The following is a 21,407-nucleotide window of genomic DNA, read 5'->3' on the forward strand; positions in this document are numbered from 1 at the left end:
CATTAGTGTATATTGATGTAATTCTATAAATAATATTTCTTTGGAAGCCATTTCTATAAATAAATAGGCTTACTGGGCTCTATGATCATGAATTTGATCTTCAGTGAAGAAAGGTTTTAGTGTCTCCACGCAGAGCCCTGAGGATCTATTCTTTTCAGAGCTGATCAAACACTTACCTGAAGCTATTACATCAGATGATGTGATTTCTACTCTGGGTGCTCAAAAGACTTGGCATCTACTTTACTGGAATGCTTTAGTAAATTCTTATGAGCTCAATTATTCTTTTTATCTTCTTTGATTAAAAAGTTGTCCTTCATTCACAGACGTGAGATTTAATTTATTTCCATTGCATTTAATTATTCTTAAGCCACGGTTTACTTACATCTTTCATGCAGTTCACACACCCACAGCCTAGGAAGTTTCCTTGGAGAAAATAATTTGGATTCCAATTCATTACCAGGCTTATCCTTATTATCTGACTCTTCCTGGTGAGGCAGTGATGATGTAAGGATGTTTGATACTTCAAGGTTAGCCAGTTAGTGTTAGAGGAAGCCAGGAGTCGAGCTCAGCAGTCAAAGGCCCATGGTCTTAGCCACCGCCACCATCTTCTGTCTGTTCCCCCAACATTCTCATCTGTGGTTTAGTAATAAATAATGTCCTTCGGTAAGTATTGTAGGAGGCTTCTCTCTAGGAACTGGATTTTCATCCAAGGTTTGCCACTAAGTGTGCTGGAAATACTGAAATTTTCCCGGGGTTAGTTCCCTCATCTGTAGAATGGATGGGTGGACGGAAAGACATACAAGAACCCTTTCTGCTTTAAATAGTGTTTCATTTTGTTAAATAGCATTTTAGATATCCAAACACTTTATTCATTTGGTAGCTCTGATCCTTTCCCTGTAGCTTCTCAAACTGCTGTACCTGCTTCCCACTCCATACTGCTGCTTGGTCGACCAACTGCCGCCTTCTACTTAGACAGCCCGTCCTCCTGACGCAGTCCTATCTCATGGTGGTAATGATCTGGTGGTGCTTGCTCATTGTTCTCGTGGGATAGAGTGACAGATTTTTTTTCCTCAGAATTATATCCACATTGCTAATTCATTTACATGCTATCATTTACCACTGTGGGAGTGATGGTACTGGGAGTTGAGGTGTGATACTGTAGAGCATTGAGTCTGACTGAAGCTAGCCACGAGCCTGTTTGCCAGAACTATAGGTATAGATGTGTATAATTACGTACAGAGCTGTGAGCTGTCACATTGCCCACACACATTCAGCCAGAACAGGTTTCATAGCCAGACACTGGCTCTCATAGCAGTCATAGAGACAGGAGGAAGATTCAGAACTCGCACTGCCACACAAGGAGGGAGCAAAGAAATCAAATAGCAATCTGTGTGCCACAGGCAGAGAGACCGATTGCATCTGGGGAAGGTGGATTTTGAATACTGCCTCCATTGTAAATGGCAAATTACCTTTTCTTTCTGTCTGCTCCCACTGTTTTGATTACTGACAGCAGCCCCCAGGCTGATGTTGTAGGTTAGCATCAACAAGGTGCAGCTCATCATTTGAATGGTTGGGGAAAGCACAGACTTTCAAAGGTAAGCCACCTTACCCTCTGTGTACCTGTGCTGTATGTCCTATTAACCATGATCGCCCGTCAAATTAACCTTTGTGTGTATATGTGATCAATAGAGGGGCTGACGTGCCTTTGAGAAACAAAGCAACTAATAAATAACCTGATAAAATTAGACTAATAATGTACACTAAAGAAAAAAGACATTTGATTAAGTTGATGATTTTTGGTGTTTCAGAAATGTAAATCTAACACCTTGAAAATCTCTGTTAATTAGAAATTGTACGACAGTTGGCTGTGCTGACAGATTTATTTGTTTCAAGATCACTTTTTGCTTTTTTGTTTACTCGGCTGAAAACAATAATACAGAGATGCCCTATTTTAATAAATATAGTCTATAGTCATGTATATTATCTTACAAGTCATTTGTATTTATATTATTAAAATTTTGTATTCTAAAATTACTTTATAAATTTTTTATTTATTCATTTTTCTTGGAAAGTTGAATTTGTCCTTTGTCCTTAGTTTGTCAAACTTCTTAGATAACAGTCTCATGTAACCTGTACTTGCCTCTGGTCCTTTCATGTCCTAATGATCCTTGTCGGAGTTACCACGCGTCATGGTCTCTCTGCGTGTTTTCTTCATAGGCTATTGTCTGGTTAGATACTAGGCATCAATAATTTGCCCTTTGAAATGAAAATCAACTCCAGAATTAAATGATCTTTTACTGTTTCTGCTTAAACTTTCTATTGTTTTTACTGTGTATGAAGAGTGACTTGGATTTTATGCCTCGCCTCATTAATGTGGTGTTGGCTAGACACTGCAGGTATTTGAGTGTTTGCATGTGTGGACACATGAACATATGTACGTGTGTGTTTTTTCTGGGAACACCACTCTTCATACTGTAATAATAAATCTAGTCTCACCAGACAATATGCCTCTGATAAAATGAACGTCTTACTTGGGGTGCTGTACAATGTATTTTGTAATCTATATTTTGTGTTCTATAGTTACATTAGTCCATTAACCTTCATCCAAAGCCAGCATTTACTCCATAGCCAAAAGGAAAAGAGTGTAGGGATCTAAGTGAGGGGTCTGGTGGGTAATCATAGACTCAGGAAGTGAGACATCATCATCGTGAAGTGAGCCCTACATAGTTTTATGAGGGTCTGTCTCCTCCTTTCTTAACGAAGGGGACAGAAAGTTTCTAGGGGAAGGCTGAGCCATCCCACCTCCACTAGAGCTTCATGAGCTTCGGGTCTTCACAGTGATGATTTCCTTTCAGGGTTGTCTGTGGAGGAGCTTTGGGGTTCTTTTAAGCATTAGCTTCCTGCCCCATTTCTCACCTGCTGCTCCTTGAGAACAGGAGTTAGGGGCACTCCCCAGGACATGACTCCCTAATTCAAAGGTCAGGTGAACAGCTGGCTGCATCTTCTGCAGACAGTAGATATGGGGGGCCTCAAGTAGACAGAGACTCATCTTAAGGCACTGTGTCCTTATGGAGAAAAGTCCCCAAGTTCCAGACATCTTACATTTGCAGAGATGACAGTAGACTCCTGAGGTCCTGGACTCTCATTTTTCTCAGGGGCTGAAAGTGGTGTTTGAACAGCCTTTGAAACATTACAGTTGCAGCTTTGAAGCTTGGCAACCTCTCTCACCTTCACTTGGAAGTGTGATTAAAACTCAATGAACCGACCGAACTGAACAAGCAAACAGAAATTCACACCTTAAGTGTCCTCAACTTCTCTGCCCCTTCAAGTGCTACTCTCATAAGAGAGAAGCACGCTGCCTCCCAGCCCTTTGTGCACTGAGTCTCAGCTCCAGTTACTAATGAGTCTGGTTTTCAGCATGGCAGGGCCATCAGCTGGCTTTGGATCACTTCCAGAGCGCCTCTCTTACAGGGATTATGTATAATAAACACCCTATCACATAGCCAGCAATCCCTCTTGCAAAAGACACTGAGCGTAAGTCTGGAGTGTCTACCTGGTTGCTTCAGGTTTTGCTGAGGTTGCTTACCAGGAATTCAGAGGACCAGGAATGTGAGTGCCTCGGAGGCTTGTCTGGCATTGATCTAATCTATATTTCCAAACTGCGTTCCAGTGGAGCGCTAAGAGTTTACAACATATTTGGCTCAGCACATGCCCTTTTAAATGGAGCCCATGACCAAATAAGTCTGGGGAAATTCCCATTTGTAGGTTTAGGGGACTTGCTTTTTTTTTTTTTTTCACTAAGGGGCATTTCAACTTCTTCAATAACCTGACATTAACTGAGAAACACCAAAGGATAGTCTTTCTGACCGTGACATCCTTCTTATCACAGAATATATGTTACCATCTCAGGAATGTCAGGCAGAGGCTATATACATGGTTTCTAAGAACATAGCCTCTAGTGTTCAGCTGCCTGGTTTCCAACTATTGCTTTTTCCTTCGTAGATTTTATGAATTTGACACTGTTGCTTAGCAACTCTGTGCCTCAGTCCCTCTCCCCAAAATGGAAGAAGCATCAGTGTTTCCCAACTCTAGGTTATGTTAGAATTTGAAGATATCCCTATTGTCACCCTTACACAATAGGTAAGAGTAGGCTAGCTGATGATTCTGGAGATGACAAAAGTCATTCCCGAATGGATTATTCATGCGCTCCCTCATCATCAAATGGACATGGACCTATATGTTCAGTGCACGATGAGTCTGTCCCTAGAAATAAGGCACAACTTCAGTTCCAGAAGAGCAAATACATTAGTGCCTTGGCATGGGTGACACCATTGAGTGGTAGAGCTAAAACTCCATACTCCTATTCCCCCAACCCTCCTCTGAGTCTCTGGTGAGTGAGTAGAAGCTGCCCAGCCTGGGCTGGCACACGGGACTTCAGAGCATAGAAAAGAGTGAGGATACCAACATTTTAGTGATGAGGGTATATGCTTGAAGACCTCCAAAGACTTCATGGGTAAAGTCCTTTCAAGGACAGCAAACTCTAAAAGTATATACTAGAAAGCGAAGCCAGAACGTGGAGAGGGCCTTGTAGAATCCCTAAACTTGCTGACAACATTGTATTTCATCTTCCTGCTGTGTCCTTGACACTCTTCCCTGTGTTCACTTAGGTATTGCCTCTGAAGGCTTTCCCTGTGACAACTTCAAAGAGCAGACGGCAAAAGACCTTCCCAATAAGGATGGAGGGGTTTGGGTCCCGGGTTACAGAGCCGGACCACCCTGTCCATTTCTGCTCCATGAAGAGAAAGAGAAGACAAGTAGAAGCGAATTGTACTTGGATCTCAACGTAAGTGGAAATCTTTATGCTTATCCTGTAAGTCTTTGTGGTCTGCAGAGGCTCATTTAATATGGATGTTATGTAAATTTTATATGTAAAGTTGCTGAGGCTATATTTTGTATGTGGATCACTGTTTGGGAAAAAAAAATCAGTGGACTACCGCAAACCAAGGCAGAATCTGTGTGCAAGAAGGTGACTGTGTCTATCGTGTTGCAGAATTCTCTCTCATTAGCTGTGATGCCTAAGCCTCCCAGTGGGAAGAAACCCATTTGCTGCTCGTCACTTAATATCATTGTACTAAAAATTTATGAATAACATATGCTAGCTGACAGATATGCCCCGTGCTTTCCAGTGAAACCCAAGTCACCTGTCTTCATTGCACACCTATAAACGTCTCTTTCTCTCCAGCTGCTCAAATAACAGTCCAACAAGTCGATGGGAAGCCTGCCAAATGCAGGATGACCCATTTAAAAACATAGGCTTCTCCTTTCTCATCCATTCACACATCCACGGACACAGAAGCATTGACGCTCCAGGACAAAGCATTGGGCAGGGCTAGCCACTTGCAGTGTTAGATGGTCTGATAAGTGTTGACCAAACCATGCCATCTTTCACTGCCCTCTTTTCCCCACAGCTCCCTGTGGCCTTTTCTATTTTGCTTTAATTTTGATGCCCATCCACAATCTCTTGTTCTCTGCTTTGTTATATTCTGATCTGAAACTACACATGCAGTTGAAAGAACCTAGTGGGGAAAACCCCCACTCAACTCCCGATTCGGCGTGCACCCAAAAATCACGAACAGAACACAACACCTTGATGTAACAACACGAGGTAGTTTAATGGTGGAGCTCTGTATCTCACACAGGAGACAGTGGATTCGACCATGAGGCTTGGAAACTAGGGGTTTTTATAGAAAAGGAGTGGGGCTGGGGGAGGAATTGGCACGGTTTCACATGTTTGGTCCATTTAAACATCAGCAGCCTGTTAACATTTAACTTAGGTCAGAAGGGTGGGAGATAGGGAGGTGCTGGGCCTGCCCGGGCATGTCCTGGTCTGTTCTGCTATGTTCTCAGCCCCAGGTTTCAAAGCTCACAAACAACTCTTTGGGCTATTTGACATGAATCACAGGTCTCAAGTTTTATTTCCTTTCATTGTGTGTGAGTTAGGCCTACGGTCATCTAGGTAACATTGTAAATTTTCATAGGAGCGCATTAGATCTGCCAATTTTAGATGGCAGTAACCATTGAGTAGAACTGTTTTTTTTTCATAGCCATACAATAATAGTTCCTGTAGTCATTTCAGAAAGACATTTGACATTGGTTTTCATAAAAAGGGGTTTGAAGGGTTGGGGAGCTGTCTCAGTGGTTGAGAGTGCTTGCTGGGTCCAGCTCCTAGTAACCATGTGGCAGCTCACAACAACCTAACCCCAGCTCCAGTGAATATAATGTTCTTTTGGCCTCCACAAGTACATGCAACCAAAACACACACACACACACCTACACACACACACACCTACACCCCTACAACCATCCATGCATGGACACGCACACACTCTTTCTCACACACACCTCACACACATAAATGGGAGGAAGAGAGGGGGAGGGAGGGGACGGGGAGAGGAGGAGAGGGGGAGAGGGGGAGGGAGATTCCTTACTTGCAAAGTCAAAGCCTGGATGGACTCACTTAAGTGCAACAGTGACATCTACTGGCAAATTATTTTAAGCTGCCCAGGACACAGCAAATCATAGGCAGCCTGCCTGGAGGCTAACAGTGCCCAGATGGACTTTGAAAAGCTACTTCATTTTCCTTGCATGATTGTAGTCTTGGGTTGTTTGTTTGTTTGTTGTTTTGAAGTACAATAAACCATACCATCCTGGTTTTCTTTTTTTCTATGTAAATGAAATTATGTCTTTGCTTAATGTTTTACAATTACAGAAATCATACACAGTCCGTGAAAATTATTTGAGATATAGAGGGTACTTGTGGGGGCTCAGAAATAACCATCATCTCAGCCCAATGACACCCCTGTGAAATGTTAATAAATTTCACTTTCTTTTTTCACTGTTCATGCTTGTTTTCTCTGAGGATATATGCGTGTGTGTGTATACATATATATGTATATTATATATCAGGAATACTGCATTTTACAACTTCATTTCTTCCTGGCTTACCCGGGCTCTTTCAAAGTCTTAACAGATAAGCTTTCAGTGATTGTGTGATATCAAGAGCATGCTCGACTTTCGTCATCTGCTCATTATTGAGTGCTGAACTTTTTCAGTTTTGGAATAGTATCTTTTTGTGCCCCTCAACATTTAGGACCATTTCCTGATTATAAATTCCTATTCCCTACAAGTGTCCTGGTGCTTTTGATAGTATTACTACATAGAAAGGAAATTTTTTTCCTGAGAATATGAACAAAATATATCTATCTAAATACATATTTATATCCTACCTATATGGATATATAATAAAAATAAAGCATATTTACATGCCTCCTGGTTTTTCATTAATTATATAACTTTGCTACCCTCTGGACTCTGGGTTTTCTCTCTTCCATTTAGGTTTCCCCCTTTCTCAGACAGTGTGGCTTGAGTCTTAGAGATGATATTGTTATTCTAATTGAGGCTTCCACTCAAAATATTCTCCAACTTAGAAAATTGTGAGTGTGCCTTGTAGTAACAAACACACCAAAGGTCTTTCTGGGCTGGGGGAAGTGGGGCTGAGACTTAGATACTGTGCTCAGCAGGTTTCCGTTAAGATCACTGACATAAATCAAACGTATCGTCCACTAAGGGTTTCTGAGATGTCAGTTTGGGGGATCAGCTTGCTCCATTACTTTAGGTATGTGATAAGGTAGACTGTTATGTCAGGGAATACATGGCCAAGCCAGGCTGTTCAACTTCCCACATTAGTCAGAGAGGGAGGTAGGCATAGAGACATACAGGCAGAGTCTTAGCCAGGGTCACTAATGTGGTAAAACAGCATGACCCATGGCAACTTGGGGAGGAAAGGGTCTGTCTCATTCACAGTTCCATAGAACAGTTCATCATCAAAAGCAGTGAGGGTAGGAACTCTAGAAGGGGAGGAACCTGGAGGCAGGAGCTGATGCAGAGGCCATGGTGTTGCTTAAAGGCTTGCTCCCGGTGGCTTGCTCAGTCTACTTTCTTATAGAATCCAGGACCCCCCAGCTCAGGGATGGGATAATGCACAAGGGGCTAGGTCTTCTCCATCAACCACTAATAAGGAAAATACCCTATACCTTGCAGCTTGCCTACAGCCCCATCTTACAGAGATATTGTCTCAGTTGAGGCTCCCTCCTCTCGGATGATTCTGGCTTTCATCAAGTTGGCATAAAACTAGCCAGTGCAGGAAGGAGCAAAATGTCCTGAGGCATGGCCTAGTGACCCACTTCCTCCATCTAGGCCCCAACTCTTATGTTTTCACCACTGTCGAATGCCCCATCACACTATGAACCTTTGAATAGATTAATCCATTGATGAAGTTAGAACCCTCTGGATCTGGTCACCTCCCTAAACCCCTCTGAGCACTGCTTCATAAGGGACCAAGAGACTCATGAGCCAAGGCATTTCAGATCCATTACAAAACCTAGGGACAGGGAAGAATATATTATCAGGCAGTCGTTTGATCAGCGTTATACACTGGGCCAGCACTGTCTGGGCCAGTAAACGTGATTTCTGCTGTTAGCTTTAGATTATAGGTTTCCTGAGCCTTTTCCTGTGGCTGTGCTGACTCTCAGTTGTATGTAAGGATGGCAGCTGGAACGTTTAGTAACTGCTGGGAGTTTAGCCTCTGTTAATCATAGTAAAGCCTGGCATTAGTCTGGATTACTCCAATCCTTCCACCCAGCTGGACACTCATTGTTTAGTTACTAAAAGCATCTTAGTTTCCTTGATAAAATACCATGACCAAAAGCAGCTTGGGGAGAAACGGGTTTGTATTTTGGCTTCCACAGCCCAATCATAGTCTACCACAGAGGGAAGTCAGGGCAGAAACTCAAGGCAGGAACCTGCAGGCATAAACTTAAGTAGAGACCATGGAAGGATGCTACTTATTTGCTTGTTCTACCTGCCCAGGTGTAATGAAACCCACAGTGGACGGGGTCCTCCCTCATCAATCATTAATCAAGAACATACACCATAGGCTTGCCACAGGGCATCTGATAGAGGCTTTATTTTTTCTGTTTTAATTGAGGTTTGTCTTAGAGTTACTATTGCTGTCAAGAGATACATAACCATGGCAACTCTTTTAAAGGAAAGCATTTAACTGGGGCCTGTTTACAATTTGACAGATTAGATCATTATCAGCATGGTGGCAGCTTGTAAGCCGACCTGGTACTATAGAAGGAGATGGGAATTCTACATGGGGATCCACAGGTAACAGGAAGAGAGGGAACCACTGGGTTTGGGCTCAGGCCCACCCCAGTGACACACTTCCTCCAACAAGGCCAAACCTTCTCCAACAAGGCTGTACCTCCTAATCCCTTCAAACAGTACCACTCTCTGGTGACCAAGCAATGAATCTGTGAGCTTATGGGGGCCATTCTTATTCAAACCACCTCCAAGTTCCTCTTCTCAAATGACTCCAGCAGTGTCAAGGGAACAAAACAGTAGCTGGTACAGCATGAAACACAGAGCAGCATCAAATTACCAAACTAAAGGCATGAAAACAGAAGTTTTTTTTTTTAAGTGATCTCTGCCTCCCTTTCAGTGTTTCAACAGAAAAGAAAGCTACTACACGATTTAAAAACACTACCAAATAGGAAACACTTATAATTAGATGGATCCAGTACAAAACCTTGCCTTGCCATTTCTTGGGTGTCTAATCGCAGACTTGACCTAATTTCTTTTAAATGCCCTATAACATCAATAGCAGTGGCCAGTAAAGTGTTTGCTTAGCAGATGGGTCTGTTAAATGAATTCCAATGAAATCATATTAAGCACTTCATTTCTTCGTCACTGGCCATGTTTTAGGTGCATAGAGACCACAGGAATGGAACCACTATTGACTGTTTCAGAGGGCAAGAGATAGAATATTTCCTTTATTGTACAACTTGCACTGAACAGAGATAATCTAAAAAAAAAAATAAGGCTAATAATACTTTTCTCATAGCTTTGTGGGGCAAATTTAGGCATATGAAAAATTACTTAAAGAGCCCATTGTGTATAATGCTTACATAGGACCTCAGTGGCATCCAGAAACATTGGCTGTCTCTACCTTCTGCCTTGGTGAATGCTTTTCTTATCTATTTGCCTTTTCCTCCTTTCCTCTTTCCCCCTCCCTGTTTTGTTTTGTTGGGGATTGAATCTAGAGTCTTGCCCACTAAACAAGCAAGCATCCTTCCCAGTACTTGGTTTTTATTTGAGACAGGAACTCTGTATGCAACCCAGGCTGGCTTTGAACTCACTGAGTAGCCCAGGCTTCTCTCAAACTTTCTTTTGGCTCCACCTCTCAAGCGCTGGGATTATTGGTACATACCACCACATACCCATCTTCATTTTGTTTTAGGCATGTCTTCATCTTCCCTAGCCCTTTCAATTTATTCCTTTAAGTAAAACATACACACACACACAGACAGACACAGGATTTGGGTGGGAGACTTAAGAGTTTTGAAGTTGAACTAATTTTCAAGATAACTAGAGAATGATGAAAAGAAAAGGCAAGTATTCCAAGTTTTTCTCTCACATGCAGAAACTAGAGTTTTTCCAAAATGTTAAATCTAGCTCTCAAGGTCATGCAAAGCAGAAGTATAGGGGGCGGGGCTCTCCTGGGGAGCAGGAGATTATGAGTTGAAAGAGACAGATATAAATAAAAAAACAGTGATGCACATGTATGAAAATATCCTAATGAGCTCAATGATTGTATATGCTTAGACAAGTAATATAAGAATCACACAGATACCTGGTTGTAGTGGCAAAGAGCTGTCTGGCATTGCTGCCAGGGAAGGAAGAGAAGAGAGAAGAGACGCTGCATGAGGCCGACCTTGTTCATTACATTCCAGGCCATCTTGGTAACTTTTACCAGAAGCAACTTTGAAGTAGTTTCTCCACAGATTCCATGCCTTCTACCGTACTTGTCCCTGTGGCACAACAAAGTTTCTCTCTTTGCTTTGGAAATCCCCCAATATCCTTCAGAAACGTGACCCACAAAATTCTGTACCTTAGTAGCTGTGCCTCTCACCAGCCACACAAGTGGAGTCACAGATTTTCTGTTTCCACTTTTTTATTTGTCATTCATTGTGAGTCCCCTTCCCAGATAAGCTTTGACACTGGCTGGAGGAATCCAGACTCAGAAATATTTGATAGTAAGAACCCCACCAGCCTTGTAATGGCCAACGCGATCTTACTTTTCACATTTGTACGAGTAAATCACTGGGAAGTCTAATAAACTGAATAGAAGACAAAGAGCAAGAACAGTGCTCTCTCTTATGGCTAGGATGGGCAATCGCAGACGTCCTCGCAGGGTTGCCATCAGTGTGCCTCAGCAGGCATTTGAGGGAGGAGTGCAAAGACATCCCTGATCTACAGACCATTCCATCCGCAAAATGGGTGAGCTGGTTTAAAAGACATCTTGGACCAGGAAATGTATCAAAGAATAGGGTGAACCTAGTGACCTTGTGCAGAGTCGTCACCTGAGAAAACCTCACACTAGTCACCCTATGAAGGTGAAAGAGATGGAAAATCCAACCCTGGAAGCAATGGCCCAGAAACACTCCAAGGAATCCCTCCAAAGAACTGACTTTGGAGTCCAATTCACTTGCAGTGTGGATGATACAGTGACTTGGGAGATCTTTAGTCCCTGTTTCCAAATGCATGGGTTATGGGAACTTGGGAGGGAACAACTACCTGCTTGGACTGTCAGTTCATCAGTAAATATCTGTTTCCGACTGACAAAAACAAAAAACCAAAACAAAATCGTGTCTGTTAGATATGGGTTGACATCTGTAAGAAAGTTGTTTCTTTCCCCTGAAAGCCTGCAGTACTCAGGAAGTCCTCTGGCCATGCAAGCAGTACTCATGAAGTCCTATGTCCAGGCATAGAAGAAATATCACACACATCCAGTTGCTCAAGTAATCCTCACCATCAACATAACACAGGTACGGTTGTTACATCAGTCTCCAGGCAACAGAGCAGCAGCAATGGGAATCTATGCCATTTGTCCAGGAGCAAGTTTGGAGGGGCCAAGCCTGCATGGGGCCTAAGAACCAGAGTCATGTTTAACACTGCACACAGCCCTTGCTCACGGAAATATCATGCTCACTCTGCTCTCTTCAAGGTCCACAGCACGTCCAACTTCACCATTCTCCTTTTAAATTCTTTTACATTGTTGTCCATATTTAACCCGTTTCCATGGTGGAAGCAGTCTTACAACTATTTTATACTGTTCAACAGAAAAAGGCCTTTATCACTGGGACTCACCCTCATAAAGTAGGTAGCTTGGTTATTGTTTGTTTCTTTTATGTTTTGTTCATCGAGACAGGCTTTCTCTGTGTGGCCCTGGCTATCCTGGAACTTGCTTTGTAGATCAGGCTGGCCTCAAACTCAAGAAATCTGCCTGCTTCTCCCTCTCAAGGGCTGGACTTAAAGACTTGGGTCATTACCATCTGGCTATAGGGCCTTATTTTGTTCAACTCGTTAGCAAAAATAATTGATGGCTATTATTTGGGGCTGGTATAAGTTAGTGAGGCATAGGAGGCACAGATGTTTCAAGCCTAGAAGCCTATGGAGGTCTTGGGATTAATTTACGTGTTGTGTTCTCTCAGGCTTAGTTCACATGGCTCTGAATTAATTAGAAGTAAGAAGTTAAAGGATGTGGAAAGTCAGGGTAAGGTTTTCTGGTCTAGCATTGGTCGATGTGCTGCAGGGCAGGTAGAAGGCAGGGAATCTCTTTTCCCTTCTAGATTTGCCATTTGGGAGGGATCGGCGGATAGCAGCTGTTAACGCCTCTTGGCTTTCCGCATCTCCATCTTTAAAAATGAGGTAGAGATGTATGACTTTCCAAGGTTCAAATTCCGCCTCAGATTTACCCATGTCCTCCCATTACCCTATGAGCCTATTAGATGAAATTTTATAATTTTAGATGTCATTTCTTCTGCTCTCCCAAATATTGCATCCCATTGCATTTGACAAACGAAAAGACACTCCCTGGACTCAGTACAACCCACCTTCGCCCAGTATTCTATCTTCATTCACCGTGATATAGGAGACAGATTGTTCTCTGTACTTTGTAATGGAAAGAGGCCCATCATAGACAGTGCAGGTTGATGATATAAGTAATTGTGAGAACAGAGACTGGAGATAAAAGGAAGATTAAAAGTTAACATGACAGCTGAAGTAGGAGAATAAGAAGAGGTCTTGTAGTTGGGTCTGAGATAACTATGCTAGGCCAGAAAGAAGAAGAGAAGAGAAAAAGTTCTGGGCCACTGGAAGTGGGCTAGCAGCCCCCTGTGATGCTCTTGAGGAATGAATACAAAGCACTATTGTCATTTTGTAGATCCTTGCTCCTAGTGTGGCTGATTGTGACAGACTCAGTGTAAGGAAAAACAGCTTCTAACTAGAAGCTTCCTGCTAGGAGACCACCTCAGATCACTCTATAGATAAGAAGCTAAATATGAACTAACCAAGACTGCAGATATACCTTAGTATCTAGGTTAGAGTTAACTCTCTGCTTATGGTAGAGCTACAAGCTGGTCATGTAAATAAGAGAACAAAAAAAAAAAAAGTCTAACATAATTGACAGCCATGAAACATTTGCAAAATCCAAAGGTAGTAATGTTGGCTAAGTACCTAAGAGCTAGCAGACGGCTAAGGTCAAAGCTGGAGTCAGGAATGGGCGGAGGGAGGCTTCACCTTCCCATGCCTGGTTGGGCAGCCCATGAACAGGCCTTGATTGGGCCATGGGGACGGGCATAGTGAGTCTAGGCTCACCTTTGCCTTAGTCCTTGAAAAGGAAGAAAATTAACTAATGTCAGTAGAGATTCCTCCACCCTCTGTCCAGCTTCGGCCACGACCTACAAAGAAAGCTTCTAGACAAGGACAATTCATTTTCCTCTGTTAGAAAGTCTGCTGCTGGGAGTTTCTCTCATTTTTCCCTTCATTTCTGAGTTTTTGTTTTAATTTGTTCCAAATGAATTAGTTGAATTACATTTAAATAAATGAATATTGGAATATTTTGTCATAAACTTCCTACAATGAAAACGCATAGTCATTCTTTGTCAGTAAGTTCTTTGAACTGCATCTCTGTGGCTTCCCAGAGGAGAAATTGGTCCTGAGATCCCAATAAGTGTGTGGTGTCCTGTGACAGCAGGAAGCCTGCTTCTGAGTTCTAGAGGATGCTTAAGTGCACCCTAGAGTCAAATCCTGCTCCCAAGCTCATTACCCCTGGTAACAGAGGTTATTTCATCCTTTTGTATCTTAGTTTTCTAGCAGGAGAGACTTAGAATAAGTTCCAAGCTAAAGCGGCTGTCTATGTCTATTGGCTTAGTATATGCAAAGCATTTAATACAGTGCTTGGGCACATGGCAAATGCTCAATTCTAGATTATTACTGTATCCATTCCTACCTGCTACTCTGTGCAGCTCTACTCAGTTACCTCCTCTTGACTTTGATTTCTTAATTTAAAATAAGTCCAATAAAGCCTTACCTTCTAAAGCAAAAGACTGTCAACGCAACAATCTCCCGGTCCGTTTTCTATGAATCTGTGTTGGCACCTGCGGATAATGAGGGCGATGCTGGAGCCCTGTAAGTCTGCCCTGAGCTGTGATGTAGACTCTACATGGTAGAGGGACTAACCAGCCCTTCCAGCGTATATTTTTGCCCAAGTCTGTTAAGATGCCCGAAAACTTACTCTGGATAAGTATCTGAACAAATGAGCCATCCTCCGAGAGAAGGGAAATGCCAAGTACACAACCCTGTGTCTTCCTCCTTAGTCCTGTGATCTGTGAGTGTAGCTCACGAAACTGAAGTGGCGATCCCTTCTTTCCACAGCCTCAGAGAAGACAGATTTTTATCAGTGGGCATTTCCTCTAGAGAGGAAGCTTTACTCAGAGATATAAATGCCACCAACAGATATCTCTCTCTCTCTCTCTCTCTCTCTCTCTCTCTCTCTCTCTCATTTTCTTTCTCTTTTCATTTTGCCCTGCCCTGGTATTTACTTTGCTTTGTTTAATTTTGTTGTTTTGCTCGTCCTTGCCGGGCACACCATCTGCAGACTGAGCTAGCACCAGTTAAGGTCACGTTTCCTAGTACTCCCAAAACATCAGCGTAGGAACGTAGGGTTTGTAATTTCCTGTAAGGGTTGGTGGACTAGATACCTCCTTTATTTGCATTTTCCTTTTTTTTTTTTTTTTTTTTTTTTTTTTTTTTTTTTTTTTGCAGTCNTACATTGTTAAAAATGCATTACTGCAACCAGAATTCCTCAGACCTCTGGGTTTGACAGGAAGCTGCCCTACAGGTAACTGGGCATCTTTTGATTGCCCTATCCCATATCCTCAGACTTCCCGGGCTGCAGCGTGTAATCAGAATGGCATTTCATCTAACCTGTGCTGGGTTTCTTTTCTTTTCTTTCTTTTTTTTTTTTTTTGTCTGTTTTGAACAAAATAGGCAGTGGAGGCCAGCCAGACTGATAGATATTTTAGACCTTTAGAGAAATATAGATCATTGGGGATCTCCGGCGAATGGCTGTCTGAGAAGGTGGGTTTGTCGTGCTAAAATCATGCCGTGCCAGTGTACCAGGTCCATTTAATTTGGTTGCAGCACCAAAGCAGACTAGAACCCCTCCACCAGGATTCCTAACTCACAGAGGGAGTCACCACTGTGGAACAGAAAGAAACCTGAGGTTGGTCCACAGCCCAAGACAGTCATCACTCCTACAGGGCTGGGGCTGTTTATTTTGCTGCCCTTTCGTAGGTGGACACTGGGTGCGGTGGGCGTGCTTGTCTAAGTACCTGTTTGTAGAACACCCAGGCAGGGCAGAGCTAAAGCAGCCGTAACTTGAAACCAGTCTAGTTGGTTTTCCTTCCCAGCAGTCAGAGAAAATCTGCATTCCAGATGAAACCTGCCAGCTGAAGGAAAGCATTTAAAAACAAAAGACATTCCAAGGGTAGTAAATTAACTGCTCTCAGAGATGTGGGCACTCTGAGGGGATCTTTTTTCTTTACTTCCGGTCTTTGATTAAGGGTTTCTAAGAGGCTGTTGATGTGGGCAAATTGCTGGGTTTAGGGCCTCGCTGGCCCGGGCCTTTGATTACCGTCGGATGGAAAAGAGAGCTCACTTCGGTCATTTTCTGCTGATTCACTTTGGAATCTCTTGGGCTGCACCAGGGGGTGGTTCAGGGCTGTCCGGACTAGCTTGCCGGCTCAGCACTTTTAAAAACCTCAACTTGCTCACCAATGAGGAAGTTGAATGTGACCAGGAGAATCGTAGGCTCTGGGGCGGAGCTCCTCCTGAAGTCCTGGGCTGGGATTACGGGACAGGCTGACTTTGCCTGTGACAAAAAGCCTTTTGTCCTGGGGAGTAAATACGGAAGTCCAGAAGATCAGCCTACCTGCCCATGTGTAGTAAGGTGTGCAGCCCCAGCTGCTTTGGGCCATAGCTTTGCCCAGCCTTAACAAGTTGCCCTGGGCACGCCGGCATCAAGCAAACCGGAAGGGAGGACGTCTGTGACCTGAAAGAGACCAAGTGTGTTCTCTGAGCTGCTGAAAGCCTGGCTCCCTCCCCGGTCCTGTCGCTCCCTGTCCTGTAAGTCAAGAGCAGATGGAGCGGATAAACTGAGAGAGCAGGGCAGGTAACACAAGGCAGAACTTGTGTCAAGGGCACTGCGGGGACATGGAAGAGGTTGGTAACTCTCTCAGGAGCAGAGATGTGCTGGAACCAGACAAATCCGAAGCCGGACTTGAGATGGCTCAGTCGATCCTGAGTAAATTCTCTATGAAATCCCTGTTTGGATTTACAAGTAAATTGGACTCCTTGGAGCCTGAAGAGGAAGATGCTGTGCTGAAGGCATTTCGCAATTTAGAGGGGGATTCCACTCCTGAGCGAGGTGATCCCAGCAAAGGCTCAGATCAGCCACAGGTAGAGGCTCCCGTTCCACCTGATCTTAAAAATGATGGAAAGTCAGCAAGGACGGAGACAGGATATGAGGGAAGTCAGGGGAAAGGCAGATCAAACACCTCTTCCTCTGGTTATGAGCTTTCGCCTGCCACGGTGAGCGTGGACAATGAGGAAGTCATTTGGGTCCGTGGGACCCTGGTTCACACCACCAGTGATTCTGACTCTGAAGATGGAGACCAGGAGGCAGAAGAAGAAAGCGGCCTGGATATCCAAAAGCCCACCACTGCTGTTTTATGTGAACCTTCTCAAGAGCCCAAAGACAGAGCAGGGGATTCCGAAGAAAATACAGACACTGGGAACACTGATGATACAGAACTCTGTGCTGAAGAGTCTCAGAGAACTTTTCCTGAGACAAGTAGCAGACTGGAACCTGGTGGTGATGGTAGCCATCCGGCAGAGCACAGCCCCAGGCAGGACCAGGCTGCAGAAGAAGGGTCTCAAATCCCACCCTCTGCAACAGACCAGACTGTAGGTGCCCTTGAGAGCACTGTTTCTAAAAGAGAAGCTCCGGGAGAGAAGCCCTTCCAGCTACCAGCTTTCTTCAGTGGGCTCCGTGTGCTGAAGAAGGGGGCTACTGCAGAGGCAGGGGAGACCATCACTGAAATCAAACCCAAGGACGGGGACCTGGCTTTGCTCAAGTTGACCCAGCGTGTTCAGAAGTCTCTGGGACAGGGAGGCCCACAGACAGTGAAGAGCCCAGGTAGAGCAACTGATCTGAAGGCCACTCCCACTCTCCTGGAACAGCTATCTCAGCTGCTCAACATTGACATGCCAAGGACCGAACAGAAGGAAGCAGACCCCGAGTTTCATGGTGCGGATGAGATGGGTTACAGTACTGACCAGGAGAGCCACAAGAGCCCCGGAGATGCCCACGTCCAGGGTGGCCAGGTGAAGGCAAGAACACCAGAGACTGCCTTGGAGGCATTTAAGTCCTTATTCATCCGTCCCCCCAAAAAGGGGAGCACAGCTGACACCTCTGAGCTGGAAGCTCTTAAGCGAAAGATGAAGCATGAGAAGGAATCACTACGCGCTGTGTTCGAGAGGTCCAAGTCTCGGCCGGCAGATAACCCGTCTGATCCCAAAAGCGTATGTAGAATTGGATTCTGTATTTGCCATAGACTATGCTATAAGTTTTTCTTTCTTTCCAGGTTTCCTGTTAAAATGCTCTTAGTAGCCTGTCATCATTATTATACTCCCTTGGTTAAAAAAAAAAAGAAAAAGAAAAAAAAATTGAATTATGATATTAAATGTCTTGCAAAAGAGTACTAAATTGGACAGAAGTACTTCTCTTCTGTTTTTCTTGAATGTAATTAAGTGTGATCTATGTATGGATGTATGGGAAGGAAGGGAAAATGTGCACCCCGAGTTTAAGCATCCGTGGTCACTGTGCTTATAAAGCATTAGCAACGTAGTGAAGTGCTGCAATGTGTAAGTATAGTCCAGATTTATAGGGGTTTCTTTACCATTCAGTCACACACCTGTGAACACTAGCCTCTCCTTTGAAAGTGCACCATCTAGCAAAATGTGAGTTTATGATATAACTGAAATGCCTTGTGTTGTTTATATAGCTTCCTGGTTGAGTACTGAATTTAGAATGAGCGCTGGTTTTTAATACCAACTCTGCCATATATGGCAGGGTGACCTTGATAATTTCTGAGCCTGTCTTCCCATATGCAAAAAGAAGTATCCAGCCCTAACCCCTATGGAAAGAGTAAATGAAACCAGAGCACAAAGAGAATCTAGCAAGTAAACGATGTGATTATTCAAAGAAATTCAAAGTTAATTTATAATGACCAGGGAGTGTTTGACATTGAAAGTTCTTGGGAACAGTGGATAGAATTTCTTGTCAAACATCAATTCAGGATAGGATTATCTTGTCTGCTTGTATATTTAATTAAGCTATTAAAAATTAAAGCCTGTAGAACAGTTACCATAGATTGTAGTTAAATCTAAACACAGCATAGCATTCTAGCTGCAAAATTCAACTCCTTAAAAAAACAAAACAACAAAAAAAAAAAACAAGCCGGGCAGTGGTGGTGCACGCCTTTAATACCAGCACTTGGAAGGCAGAGGCAGGCGGATTTCTGAGTTTGAGGCCAGCCTGGTCTACAAAGTGAGTTTCAGGACAGCCAGGGCTATACAGAAAAACCTTGTCTTGAAAAACCAAAACCAAAACCAAACCAAACAAAACAAAAAACCCAAAAAAACCCAAAACAGTTGAGCATGGAGCCAATCTCTTTTATTTTGTAGTAGGAAAGAGTCAAAATTAGTGTGGAATGCTCAGAGAAGTGTGTCTTCAATTGTTGCTACTGTTCATGAGAAATGCAGACTTAGGCCTCATTGTATGTAGTTTGTTTGGACTGCAGTTGTAAACAGTCCTATAAGTGTGCCAGATGATAATGCTTTTCCTTTTGTTTCTGCAGTTCAGAGTTTGCGCATGCCCTTTAAAATAGCTGAATAACAAAAATAGTGGGTTGCACATTAGGTAGCCTTGAGTGTTTTTGTTTGTTTGTGTGTGCTTTTAAGTTTAGTTTTTACCCCAACTGTTCCTTTACTGCCCCAGAAAAAGGTCCATCTTGTACTAAGACGGCTCAGTTACACAATAATGGAAGCATCGTGCACTGGCCATTAAAATCGATATTAGGATCGGTGTTAGGATGCGTGGTTTCAAGAATCAATTGGCTCTGGGCATACTTTGCTTAAATCATTCTTTGCCTGTTTTTGCACAGCCTGACCAGAGCCCCACAGAGCAGGACGACAGGACTCCAGGCAGACTCCAAGCTGTCTGGCCACCCCCAAAGACAAAGGACACAGAAGAAAAAGTGGGACTGAAGTACACTGAAGCAGGTAACGTGAAAGGAAACTGGCACCCAGGAAGGGACCTCTTCCCACAGTGGCCTTTAGTTCAAGTTCAGAGGACTTTCAGCATTTAGCGTTTGTTTCACCGTACATGACAATGCAGAAGGCTTCTTCTGCTCTTGGTCTTGGCATGAAAGCTCACCACTTTGCACATTTGCCGTTAGCGATCGTCTCAGGGATGAAACTCGACTGCGGCGTAATGAATGGAAGGGGGCACTCGGGTCAAGTAGGAGAGCCTTTGGGGAGCGAATGGAGCAGGTGGATTACAAATTCTTCTGGAAGCAGGTGGTTGGGCACATAGAATGCTTGTGTGAGCTGGCAGCATCACTAGGAGAGGCGAGTATGATTCTCCAGGGCTGTAATCTGATGGTCTGTTTGTCTCTGAGTAATGCTTCCCAGATAAAGGAACCTTGTGCAGGCTGAACATACAGATGCCATATCAGTTACTCTCTCACTCTTGTTAGACAAAGCTTCATTTAATGCATGTCCAATTCTAAGACACTCTATCTCTCTGGAAAACTTCCCAGGAACTCAACTTGAATCTCTTTACATGGAATAAGACTGTAGATATTTTGCTCTTTAAGTGGAAGGTTCAAAAAAAAATCACTGTAGAACTACACATGCATATATTTTAAGTGTGTGTGTGTGTGTGTATGTGTGTGTGTGTGTGTGTGTGTGTAAGGGGTAGGGGGCTGTGTTTCATCAAAACTCTTTACTTTCTTCCTGATATTTGGAGACTTATCTGACCTAGCCAAAGACTGCCACTCCAAAATATGGTGACAGTGCTTTTATTTATTTAATTTAAAGGATTACCTAGAAACTGGCAGGTGCAAGAAGAGGCTTTCTGACAGCTCTTCATTATCATGTTCCAGTTTTGATTAACTTCCCTGAAGTGAATTCTCATTGTGATGCTGGGCTAGCGAGTCCTGGGCAAGGGGCCTCGTCCCATGCTAGCTGAGCTACATTGCAGCACGAAGGACCTGGGGTGCACTTCTGATCTCTGCTGAGCTTTCTCTTAATGAAACTCACATGGTGGCTACACAAAAGTAAGATGAAGTCTGTGATACACCCACACCGGCTACCATTTTCTATTTCAGTCCTGGTCAGTGTTCAAGGGGGAAAGTGTTCCTGTTGGAAAGAATCACTTACAATCTTTTGTCTGTTCTGTGATCCTGAGGCCTTAGCGTTTTTCACTTTCTTCCCCATGGGACAGGAGAATCTTCGTTGTGAAACCACACAACTTCCTCCATGTCCCTGACGTTCTCGTCTCTTCCCATTGTACCCATATGTTAACAGTTCATTGCAGTGAATCTTTAGAAGGTAGAGAGACGCCCTTCCTTTGTTCATCTTTTATATGTGGCTTTTTGGTGGTGGTGGTGGTGGTAAGCATGCATACATAATGAATAGAAAGACTTCTTTGTGTAAGTGAGGGGCTCAAAGCTTAGTTAATTCAGTAGGCTTTGTGTAATATCAGACAGTGGTTGAGAATACTCACCTTGGCAAGGGAGCCCGGAGGTGGTCTCTAGCCTCCACAGAATCACAAACTTGTGGCTTCCCTGGGACAGTTAAGTACATCATAGCACGTT

At 43.5% G+C, this 21,407-nt stretch overlaps 1 protein-coding gene across 5 annotated transcripts in view; it reads left to right on the forward strand.

Moving 5' to 3' along the window:
- Positions 1–21,407, forward strand: part of Fmn1 (formin 1) — a 371,650-nt gene that overhangs the window by 95,681 nt on the left and 254,562 nt on the right. For 3 of the 5 annotated variants that reach the window (XM_029474561.1, XM_029474562.1, XM_029474563.1), the window contains exons 3-4: positions 4,668–4,843; positions 19,692–19,809. The exons of 1 other annotated variant lie outside the window; for it this stretch is intronic. In XM_029474561.1, the coding sequence (XP_029330421.1) occupies positions 4,668–4,843; positions 19,692–19,809 (294 nt within the window). Of the gene's footprint in view, positions 1–4,667; positions 4,844–15,960; positions 18,049–19,691; positions 19,810–21,407 lie in introns of those variants that run through there. One more of the 5 variants, XM_021149458.2, reaches the window with a different exon arrangement.

Source organism: Mus caroli, chromosome 2 (genome assembly GCF_900094665.2).
Source record: "Mus caroli chromosome 2, CAROLI_EIJ_v1.1, whole genome shotgun sequence".
In the NCBI taxonomy this organism is placed as follows: Eukaryota; Metazoa; Chordata; class Mammalia; order Rodentia; family Muridae; genus Mus; species Mus caroli.